Source organism: Episyrphus balteatus, chromosome 2 (assembly GCF_945859705.1).
Source record: "Episyrphus balteatus chromosome 2, idEpiBalt1.1, whole genome shotgun sequence".
Classification (NCBI taxonomy): domain Eukaryota; kingdom Metazoa; phylum Arthropoda; class Insecta; order Diptera; family Syrphidae; genus Episyrphus; species Episyrphus balteatus.
This window is the reverse complement of record NC_079135.1, coordinates 37,805,624-37,817,807: the sequence shown is the minus strand read 5'-3', so window position 1 is coordinate 37,817,807 and position 12,184 is coordinate 37,805,624. Positions and strand designations below refer to the sequence as shown.

General features: G+C 32.6%; 1 protein-coding gene and 1 long non-coding RNA gene across 2 annotated transcripts; one reads left to right on the top strand and one right to left on the bottom strand.

Moving 5' to 3' along the window:
- The first annotated feature begins 2,315 nt into the window (after positions 1-2,315).
- LOC129910690 (regulator of chromosome condensation) lies at positions 2,316-7,205 on the top strand. The gene is made up of 3 exons (XM_055988160.1): positions 2,316-2,507; positions 2,575-3,314; positions 6,147-7,205. Exons 2-3 carry the CDS (start codon positions 2,582-2,584, stop codon positions 6,917-6,919), a joined length of 1,506 nt encoding a protein of 501 aa, XP_055844135.1. The 5' UTR covers positions 2,316-2,507; positions 2,575-2,581; the 3' UTR covers positions 6,920-7,205.
- A 3,005-nt stretch (positions 7,206-10,210) lies between these two features.
- LOC129912223 (uncharacterized) lies at positions 10,211-10,791 on the bottom strand. The gene is made up of 2 exons (XR_008771786.1): positions 10,729-10,791; positions 10,211-10,599 (listed from the first exon to the last, which is right to left on the bottom strand). It is a non-coding gene; the product is annotated as an uncharacterized LOC129912223 (long non-coding RNA).
- Between the last annotated feature and the right edge of the window lie 1,393 nt (positions 10,792-12,184).

The window sequence follows — 12,184 nt, the reverse complement described above, 5'->3', positions numbered from 1 at the left end:
TGAAATATATAAAAGAAGAGGAATAAAACAAAATGATAGCGTAAAAAAGGTATTCTGCAGGTAAAAAAATATGTAATGTAATATTGAATGTAAGCTGGTATAAGTAAATGAAACTGTGATTCAGCCGTTATTTTTGAATTTAAATTTATCTTGGCTTTTAGCGAACGCGTGTAGAGATAAAAATTGTCGAGATAAAATTTAGTTTAGCGCGATCTGCGTACTGGGCTTAAAGCCTTAACTACATTAGGGGTATTCACGATCTGGTGCAACAAGCCTAGTTTACTAGGTTTACTAATGTAAAATTTTATTTTTTTACAACAGATTGTGAACGCCCCTCTTCTTATCTATAGTAAATATTGAAGCATGAATGATGTTTTTTTTTTCCTCCACCGTTGCTTCTTCTTTTTTCCATTTTTTATAATTTAATTCTTCGTTTTGTTGGGGTTGATTAATTTTCACTAATTATTTTACATCAAAAGAAACTAAATTACGGGACATGAGTAGCGACAACCATTATAAACAGAATAAAAAAGACAAACTGTTTATCATGGGCGACGCGACGGTGAGCTGCCATCTGTCAAAAATAATTTTACTCCATTGTATTTTTATTTTGCAATAGGGTTAGGGTATAGAAAAAGTGCAACACCATTGTAAAATTTCAATCCATATATTTTGTTGTTGTAGTGTTGTAAGATTTTACACTTTAGCAATGATACTAGACCAGTTGCATCGGATCGTGAATACCCCTATTGGCTCAAAAAGTGAAAAAGTACAAAAGTGAACATTTTCAAACACATTTTTGTATAGTTTTTCGGGCTAGAAAACTAAAACAAATGATGCAGAAAGCTTATTTTTAAGTCTAAAAATATACTCTTTTTCACAAAACAATTTCGCTAAGCAGAAAAAAAATATTTTCACTTTTGTACTTTTTCAAAAAGTGGTGTATGTAGTTAAGCCTTAATCGAGGAGATAGGAATGTGTAGTTGTACTAGATTTCTACTCTCGAGTAAACTACCACCTCCAACAGAACAGCGCTTTTATCGTCAAAATTAAACATTCAGATTTACCTGATTCAGATGGTAAATTTTACCACACAAAATTTTACGAAAAACTTTACCATAGAGGTATTCACGATTCGATGCAAATGGTCTTGTATCGTTGTAAAAGTGCCAAAGTGTAACATTTTCTTTAAATAAAACAACCAAATATAAGGGGAATTCACGATCCGGTGTAACAAAAAGGTGTAAAAATGAAAAATTTTGTTTTCTACTACTACAACTACAATAGACAAATTTTGCACCATTGTATTTAATTTTTGCAATAGGGTTGGGGTATAGCAAAAGTGTAAAAGTGTAAAAAAATTTTAGTCTGTATATTTGGTTGTTTTATTTTAAGAAAATGTTACACTTTTGCATCGAATCGTGAATACCCCTATACAGACTACAATTGTTTACACTTTTGCTATACCCTAACCCTATTGCAAAAATAAAATACAATGGTGCAAAATTTGTCTGTTGTAGTTGTAGTATTAGAAAACCAAATCTAGCAATTTTATACCTTTTTGTTACACCGGATCGTGAATACCCCTCATATTTTGTAGGTTCCATACAAATTTTGACAGTTCATTTACCACATTTACCATGTTTACGACTTTTCATAAATACCCCTTATAAAACTAGATCGCAATATATAACAAATTTGTGTCACAAGAATAATACAACACGGCTAGCATTGAAAATAACGTGGTAGATAATCTTATATTTCCTTATTTATATCGGCCTGAAAACTCTCTCAAACCAACATTGACAAAAAAAAGTCAGTGCTTGTGTAGGAAAAAATTTCATACCTGAACGTCAGTGTTCCGGTAAGATTTATTTTCATACAAAAACGCTGTCGGTAGCTTTTTTTAACGTGCGTAGACTTAAATTTGTTGAAACATGCTTGACCCAGAATTCAACTACAGATTATCCACCGCAAACGCCGAATTAAAAACTTGAACCAAGGCTAAATCACATTTGTACAAAACCCGCGGTAAATGCAGACATATTTGATTTATCCTTCCTTTTTTTATTTGAGTTTTATAGAGAAATCTAGAATCCAAATTTCAGGGGTCTGAGAAAAATGTCTGTAAAATTTTTTGAATAATAAATAAAATCGCGTTAATCCAAACAGGGTCTAACAATGTGTTTCACCCTTAACGAATCTACATATGCGCACACCTTAAACACTACTTTCAAAAATACTGGGATTTTTTTTTTTTGTCATTTTATCAAACCTTGAATGCTTTCATCGGCATTGACAAGAGAACTCCATTTTTTACGTGACATTTTGCAAAAAGACAAAAAAAAAACACATCTGCTGCATTTTCTACTATTCCAAGTTTTCCCGCGTTTTCAAATATTATCCTAATTGAATTTCAAAATTCAAATAGTTCAGATCTTCAGCGCAATCGGCATTTACCGCTTCGCAGTTCAATTTTAATTATTTCTTCCAAATAAAAGAAACGAGTAAGTATTTTCAAATATATAAAAAAAATATAACCTCAATTTCTAATCGAAATCCAAACCCGCGCAGTCTCAAAATGCCGCGAGCAGCCAAAGTAGCAATAAGACGTAAAGCATCACCCGCCACAAATAACAATGAAGAAGGTCCCATGAAAAAAATCCAACGTACATTATTTTCCCTGCCACTTCCCAAAATCAACTCCATTACCGGCAAAGTACTGGCATGTGGTCAGGGCGATATGGGCCAACTCGGACTCGGTGACGATGAAAAAGACATGGAACGCAAAAGACCCGCTCTCGTTCCAAATCTCACAGACATCGTTGATGTACGAGCGGGTGGAATGCACAATCTGTGCTTGGATAAAAATGGACAAGTTTATTCGTTTGGCTGCAACGACGAAGGCGCACTTGGACGTGACAGCTCCGAAGAAGGTTCTGAATTCACTCCCAAGAAAGTTGACTTGCCAGGAAAATGCCTTAAAATCTCCGCAGGGGACTCGCACTCTGCTTGTTTACTTGACGACGGAAAAGTATACGCGTGGGGTTCATTCCGTGATTCACATGGCAACATGGGCCTCACTCTCGAAGGCAACAAGCGACTTCCTATCGAAGTTAAGCCGGGAATCGTTGCCTGCGACATCGCATCGGGCGCAGATCATCTAGTCATTCTCACATGCAATGGCAAAGTCTATACAGTGGGATGTGCAGAACAAGGTCAGCTTGGGCGGGTTTCTATCCGTTCAGCTTCTGGCGAAAGCCGTCGTGGAAAAACCGAACTTCTGCAACCCGGCCTGGTCACAATCAAAAAAGGTAATTTAATGTTTATTTAGCGTTTAAAAAAGGTATTTTTACAATTTTAATACATTTGAATGAATGAATAGGTACAGCCCTGGACAAAGAAATAGCACGCTTTTGATTTTTTTTTTTTTACAAAAATTGGATTTATTTGGGACCTTTTAACTTTATGTATTATAATTTTTATATCAGGACATGCATTAGCTTTTAGGGATTCATAAAATTAATAATTATAAATTATTTCTTTTCAATTAAATTAAAAAAAAATTATGATTTGTACAAGGAAATAGCACACATTCCGAAAATCATAAAAATAATCATTTCTAAGCAAAAATTCTTACAATTTCCAATAAATTCAATACTACTAAGTTAGTAACTTGTTAGTAGACCACGGTTTTTCAAAGTTCCTTGGCACCTCTTTGGTAAACTTTCAACTAACGTCTGGTATCCACTTTGTGGAGTACGGTACCATGCTTCTTTGATTCTGGCCCAAAGATCGTTTGAATTTTCGAATTTTGTTTCCCCAAGCTTAAACTTGACATCAATTTATACATTTTCTATGATTCTCATTTAAAATTGCATGTTTTTATTCAGATGTTTTTTTAGCTAATGTTAGGAGATCTTTGATGTGTCTTTGTATTTCATTTGATTTTTCTAGCTTACCTGTCTATATAACTCAGCATCATTAAGTATGCTTGACACTTTTTTCACCGAATTCTATATTTACTTCGTGCAAAATCGTACGAGATGACTTAAAAGGTCCACATTTGCGTTTCTTTGTGATCCACTCGTATGGTAGTTTTGCGGGGAAGAAGTTAACGCAATTTAATATCAGAGTTTAATTTTCTATTTCCTCTTTCTAAATAAATGGCTTTATCCATCATTTATTCAAAAAATTTAGAGTTAAAGCTAATTAAGAAGGATTTTTCCCTTGACTATGGAGATCGAAAGTAATTCTACCTTTTTTCGCAGTTTAATAATTTTTTCTGCCTATTTTTTTTTTAAATACTTGTTAATTAAATAGTAGCAATAAAATAAATGTATTTTCGTTTATAACTTTTGAACGCGGAATAAAAATTTAACGGTTAAACAAATGTGTGCCATTTCTGTGTCCACTAAGCGAAAGAGACAGGAAAAGCATTATATTGCTAGTGCAAATAAATATAGAAAATAACGGTATTTTTAAGATATTTTTGTCTCCATCACTTTATTTAGACAATATAGGTACCAAAAGAAAAGAAAATATAAAAAGCATTCCTAATACCTAAAATTCGATTCGCATGATTTTTCTCAATAGTGTGCTATTTCTCTGTCCATGGCTGTATATTATTTACATATTTATATCAAAAGTTTTAAACAATTAGTTTTACCAACAGTTGATATTTAACTTTGGAATCTTGTGATATTATTTTCAATTTGTATATCATTCAATAGTCTACCAGACTATTAAAAATTTGTATTTCCTTATAAAACAACATATTTTGGGTTCTATTATTTGAGAAAATTTAACCTACATTAAAATTGTTATTATTTCTTAAATTATATGGCTGAACATCAGCTCTTCTTGTTAATCTTCTTTGAAGATAACTTGGCATTAAATTATTTTTAATTTTGTAGGTATAAAACAAAAGTGTTTTTTCTATCTTGTCTCCGACGTTTCGACCGCGTTTACAGTCTTCAGACCTAAAGCCCACTTAGGATTGTATTTTTAAAACAAAAGTGTGCAAAAATATTATTCTTTGTTTAAAACTTAACCATTTTAACATATTTAACATGTAACATATTGACGTAAATTTACTGCAATATTAAATTGACCGCATTGCTTTATTTTGTAATATTTGAAGTTTTTGGATCATACCAGTAGACCCCAATATTAGTATTCTTGGGCCATACTCAAAATGTGGTTTTATTATGGTGTTATATATTTTAATTGCCATTGGAATGCATAATTTCTTTCTAATTCTACGAAAGAAAACGATTTTCTGGGTTAATTTTTTACAAATATTTTCAAAGAGTTTTTTTTTTTTAAGTTTAAATTATTGTCTATTGTAATTCCCAAGTATTTAATTTCTTGAACACATCTAAATTCATCAATACAATTCATTTCTCTATTTGCCGTTAGTAATATTATTTTTGTTTTTTTTTTTAATATTTAGTTCCAATTTATTCATATTTAGATAAATTTTTTCATTATTTATGTTTTCTGTTAACAAGACCATCATCAGCAAAAAAACTATTTGTGAATTTCATATTATTTTTTTTTTATATCATTAATATACAATATATACAATAATGGGCCCAACGTTGTCCCAATGTGGTACACCTAACTCAACAGAAATACTATTTGACATTCATTATTAAAATTTACCATTTGTTTTCTATTTTCTAAATATAATTTGAACCATTGATATTCTATTCCTCTTACCCCATATTATGTACAATTTTTTTAATAGTATATTTCTATCAACGGTTTCAAATGCCCGAAGCGCTGCTGCTATTTTCTCTTTTCCATGTATTTTTTTTTTTTTTTTCAATCAGCTGCCACAGTTTTTAAGGCAGATTCTTCGAAAGCCCGATTGTTCTTCCATTATAATATACTATTGTTTTTTAAGTATTTTGCAAACTGGATTTCTACCACTTTTTCTAATATTTTTTCATGTAATGGTAGCATATTTACCGGTCTAAAATGTTCACATTTATTCGAGTTAGCAATTTTCTGAACCGGAACTACTTCCAACATCTATGTTTTGTCTGAAAAAATCCCATTAATTAATGAATGATTTATTATTTTTAGTAAAGCTGGTCCTACATAATTGAAACTATCTTTTAACATTTCTTTTCATGCAGGTAAACACATTGAGGCCATATGGGCTGCTACATATTGCACATTCCTCAGAGAATCTGGTTCTTCAATTATCTGGGCATTCGGATTGAACAACTATAAGCAATTGGGTTACCCAAAGGATGAATCGGTCATCATAAACCCAATCAATACACGCTTTGAAGATGTTAAAATAATTGCCGGAGGTCAACATCACACTTTGGTGCTCAAAAACGATGGCTCGTGCTATGCCATTGGGCGCAAAGACTATGGCCGTTTGGGGCTTGGCAATACCCCCGAAGATGTAACAGAACTGAAACTCATCGAAGCATTGAAGGACAAAGAGATTGTGAATATTTCACGAGGAGAAGCGCAATCATTCGCAATCACAAAAGATGGACAGCTATACGCTTGGGGAATGGGCTCGAGTCTGCAGTTGGGCACGGGCGAAGAAGATGACGCTCTTGTGCCAACACTCATCGAGAGCAAACAAACAAAAGACAAAAAGATTCTTCAAGCATACGGCGGTGGACAGCATAGTATATTTTTGGTAGCTGATGACAGTCCAGCTGCTGAGGTCAAAGAGGCACCTAAGAAAACCCAGGTAGCCAAAGTAGCAGAGACAAAAGATAAGAAACCAACAACAACAGCGGCAACAGTGGTAGAAGAAAAAAAAGAAACTGAACTTTTAACAAACGGAGATGCTAATGTTGATGTACCAGAAGTAAAAGAGACAACAACTACAATCCAGGAGACAGCAGCAGCACCAGCCGCAAAGAAAGGCAGAAAGAAAAAGTAGAAGACTCGGGTGAATTTATAAAATTTTTCCTGGACTTAACTTCGACTTAATTTTTCTATTTATTTAACTGAGAACACACATTATTTTTTTTTTTCTTTTCTTTTTTTCGTTTAGTTTTCTACAGTAACTTTCTTGTTATAACTGTTCCAAGTACTTTGTTTATGTATTTAACGAATTTGTTTACACCATTGAACGTGTAGTTTAAAAAAAAAAAATAAAGCTGTTGGCTTGGATCACATTGTTTCTTTAAATAATAAAATTTTCTTTTTTTTCAACTTGAAGAGTATGATATTTTTTGTTCATTTTCATTTTTTGTTGTTGTTAGTGAATGATCTATTTGCTTTCAGAAGCCGGTTTAATAAATGTTCCAAGATAAACTTGGCTTTGGACCACGTCATTCCTAGGATTAACTAAATCTTTTTTTTAATTTTCTGTTCCCCATGGTATAAAGAATTCTTTATAGCATACCTATTCCCCACATAATTATTCAGATTTGGGAAAATACATTTCCCTTTCAAATTTGTGGAAAGGGAACATTGATGTAGACTTCCTGTGTGAGAACCATACTAATGAATGTATAAAGGTGCTTCTAATAAAACAAATTGAGTAGTTCGCAATCAACGATGGTCACGAGCTTCAATCTCAGTTCTTAAATTCTACCCTTAAATCCTTATTCTTTTTTTAAGAAAAGAAAACATAAACAAACAACCAAAAGAAACACGTTTTTTTCTGTGCTCTATGTTTTTCTTTTGGGTTTCAGGTTTTCTATTACCTTTATCAATTTCTTGACAAAAAATTACGCTGTTGCTAACTGCCAGGGTAAATGGGTGCAAAAATAAAAGAAATACATTGATTACACAGCCACACAAAAAAAATAAAAGTTCTGACCTGGGGTTGCGACTAAGTTTTTCATATAGTTTTTGGGTCACTGAAACCGAATCCGAAGTCCGTTTTGCCCCATCACATCAGGTTTTTGAGATAACCTCAAAAAATATCACGAAAACAAAAAAAAAATTTCTCTGATCTGGATGTGCGAATATGTTAATCATATAGTTTTTGGATCGCTGAATCCAGATTCGAAGTCAATTTTGCCCTATCACGTCAGGTTTCTGAGATATCCTCAAAAAAATGTCAAAACCAAAAAAACAAAAGGTCTTATCTGGGGATGCGTCTAGGTTTTTCATATAGTTTTTGGGTTGCTTAAACCGAATCTGAACTCTTTTATGCCGTATCACGTCAGGTTTTTTAGATCTCCTCAAAAAATGTCAGATAAGAACTTTTTTTTTGAGATTAGACATTTTTTGAGGATATTTCAAAAACCTGACGTGATACGCCAAAATAAACTTCGGATTCGGTTTCAGCGACCCAAAAACTATATGAAAAACTTAGTAGCAACCCCAGATAAGAACTTTTGTTTTTTTGGTTTTGACATTTTTTTGAGGATATCTCAGAAACCTGACGTGATAGGGCAAAATTGACTTCGAATCTGGATTCAGCGATCCAAAAACTATATGATTAACATATTCCCACACCCAGATCAGAGAAAAAAAATTTTTGTTTTCATGACATTTTATGAGGTTATCTCAGAAACCTGACGTGATAGGGCAAAATTGACTTCGGATTTGGTTTCAGCGACCCAAAAACTATATGAAAAACCTAGTCGCAACCCCAGGTCAGAACTTTTATATTTTTTTGTGTGGCTGTGTTATTGTTCCTTATGGAAAGGATAGAAAATAGATTGTGGATTTACAAAACAGGGGCCCTATTTTGTTAAACGATTATCGTTGAAACTACTTCGTTCTTGTTCTAATGCGATTACGTAATTAGGTACGATAACAAAAAAAGAAACAGACACTCAAGTATTGAAATTGAGTAATTTGTTGTATTTTTGTTTATTATTAATTGTGGGTATTTGTATAGAGATAGATCAATAACCTAAAGCAATTTTTTGGTGCGAGTGATAGCATAGTGATTGGCATTTTTGGAAAAGTCCTTGATTTTTGAATTTTTGAAAACTGACGCTTCTCACTTTTGAAAACTGACGCCCCGTCACTTTTGAAAACTGACGCGCGTCACTTTTTTAAAAAATGACGCGTGTCACTTTGTGAAAACTGACATGCGTCACTTTTGAAACGCGTCAGTTTCAAAAGTGACGCGTGTCAGTTTTCAAAAAGTGACACATGCAAATTTTTTATTTCAATGCAAAATATTTTTAGTTGCAATAAATATTTTTTTTCAATGCAAATATTTTTCAGTTGCAATAAAAAAAAATTTTTAAATGCAAATTTTTTTCAATTGCAATAACATTTTATTTTAATGCAAAATATTTTTAGTTGCAATAAATTTTTTTTAAATTTCAAATGCATTTTTTTAATTGATATTTCGTCGCCTCGATAAAATATTGTCGTATGTGCAAAATTGAGGTTTCGAGATTTGAATGCAGTTTTGCTAATTGATTTTTTCTCCTTCGTTCTGTGATCCGTTTTTCGATATCTGTATCCGTTTCCGAGATAATCGCTATGCATTTTGTCGTATGTGTAGGCTTACAAACATTTTCAGTAGCTTTTTGTCGTAAGTGCACAGAAAACGTGCACATACGACAAAAATTACCACATACTACAATTTTTTCATACAAATCAGTGTTTTTCTTCGTTCGGTAAATGTGCTGTTTTTGCAATACATACAACAATATTTTACTGGAATTTCAGTAAACGTTTGTCGTTTGTCTCATAAGGAAATACACTGACGATGACGAGTGTAATTTCAGTTGCAATCAAGATGTCGAGCAGGTCGGACGAGTCGACCTGCGCCAAGTTTATCCGAGGAGCTTTAAGGCTTAACTACATTCAACTTCAAAAAGTACAAAAGTGAAAAAATGTTTTGTCTTTCACCAACAAACTGCAAAATTCTATCTTTCATCTCAGAAAAACAAAAGTGAAAGTTAAAACATTTTTAACTTTTACTTTTTCACTTTTTGAAAACACCAACACATGCAAACCAACAACTTAAGAAAATGATTGCTAGATGGCGTTGCAAAGGATAGTTTTCAATGAACATGCCTTTTTTTGACAGATTTGTTTTGTAAACAAAAAAAAATTTCAACAAAAATTTATAAATTCGAAACAAATTCCAATCCAACATAATCTTTTAAAAGGTTTGTTGTAATTTCAAAAGGTTTTCCTTTGTGATTTGATGTAAAAATATATCATTTCTATAGCCTTGGAAGCTGTAGCCCTCCTGCCACATATCTTGATACAATCGGTATAATACAATAAATGAAACCCGAACACATGTTTTCAATTTAAAATTTTTCTTTGGCCCAAAAGATACATAATAATTGCTTATTTCACTTTGGTTTCTTTTTTGTTTCGTTGCTTTTCCACCGACTGAGGAGACGGTATTAGTTCGATGGTAACCTCCAAAAAGAAATTTCTATCGGCCACCGCAACACCACCACCAATCACAATTTCCTACTCCAAGAATAAATCTATCCTTAAAGCTTATCATACTGGACCACACCATCACCCAGCAAGTGGTGTTTATTTCCAATATTTGTATTTGCATGAATAGCGCAATAACAAAATCCAATTAAATTGGAAAACACCATGTCGTGATGCTTCTCGGAAAAGCGGGGACTCTTTGGTTTGGTTGTTGTTTTCTTTTCCAGCGGTGGCGATGAGCTAGATGAAAAACGGAAATGAATGCATACAGTTCAATGATGAAGTTTCTTTATGCCCACATATTTAAAAGAAATTATAAAATAAAAATAATAAAATCTTAAGAAATAAAACAAAAATGTTAGTACTCACATCTTGACCGCAAGACAAAAACTAATAACTGCACAATTTTTTTTCATAAAAATGACAGATAATCTTAAAGTTTTAAACACAATTTTGATACTCAATTTCGTATGAAGATGTCGCTAGTAGTATGTGTGTATTTTTCACTTTTTCACTTTTTGAAATCAAAAAGTGAATGTAGTTAAGCCTTTATGCTCTATTTTATGCATACAAAATGCATAAAATAGTGGTTTTATGATGATGAATTCTTTGATGCCGATCTTTTAGCTTCCCCCAATGTTTCGAATCCAGTGGCAATGAAAACTTGGCCCTACGAAATTTGTATGAAGCTTTTATCGTGCTATCTTAAAACTGTAATAATTGAATAGTAATGCCGACTTTTCACGAGTCGATTTTAGCCGCACGATATGTCGGTCGACTAGGATTTTTCTATGGGGACTGTCACTGTAGTCGCCTGCGATTTACGTTCACACTGGTCGAAAAGCTTCGCGGCACGTGAAAAGTCCCCATAACTTAATTTTAATAAACTGTGATCTCATTAATTCTAAAATTGCTTTAAAAATAATGTACCTATTATTATTTTTGCTATTTATGTGATTTTTGTTATTTCTCACTTCCAAATAAAAAAAGTTTTATCATTTTATAGGTGAACTGCTTCTAAACCAATTGTTTAGAAGTTAGATGTAGGTATGTTATTTTACCATTGATGTTTTTGTTAAAATTGAGTTTTGCTAGACTCGGGTTCAGAGATGGCAGAGTAGATTACGTCAGGTAATCTACTCGGTTAACTACGCGTAGTTAATCGAATAAACTACTCGCTTGATTTGTTTCATGTACTACCTACATTTGCTACGTGCAATAACTACATAAAAAACGTTAAATTTCAAAAATATTAAAAAATAAATAGCTGTGTTTTCGTGAGAATTTGGTTTAGTAAAATAAAACCTTTTCAAAGAAACCACCCATCCATCTGGTCCATCTGGTTTCAAATATTCTATTCAAATTCACACTATCACAGCTATGTATTTCGATTTGAATAAGACTTTGACAATTTGGTGGTAAAATTGGCATTTCAAACTACATTTTGACGTCTAGCGCTACGTCTGCTACATTTAACTACGTTAACTACATTAAACTACGTTAACTACCTCATTTATGTAGTAGACGTAACAAATGTAGGAAATAAAAAAAAATCCCATTTTTGCCATCTCTGCTCGGGTTATTAACAAGAGCCAATGTGAATGTCAATGAAAGTTAATAAATTAATGTTAGTTATTTGTTTTTTTCGCATTGAATTTGACATCTATTTGTCGTATGTCGTAAACAAGTGTGGAATAAAACTTTGCTTATTTTCGTCGTATGTGTCATCAATTTGTCGTATGTGTTTGGCTAACAAATAGTTTCTGTGAAAACGTTACATACGACATTGGCATATTGGAGAAAATTGACTAATTATTTGTTTCTG

Coding starts and splice junctions, on each gene's coding strand:
- LOC129910690 (XM_055988160.1), top strand. CDS start 2,582: ATGCCGCGAGCAGCCAAAGTAGCAATAAGACGTAAAGCATCACCCGCC. Junction 3,315..6,146: donor CCTGGTCACAATCAAAAAAG/GTAATTTAATGT, acceptor CTTTTCATGCAG/GTAAACACATTGAGGCCATA.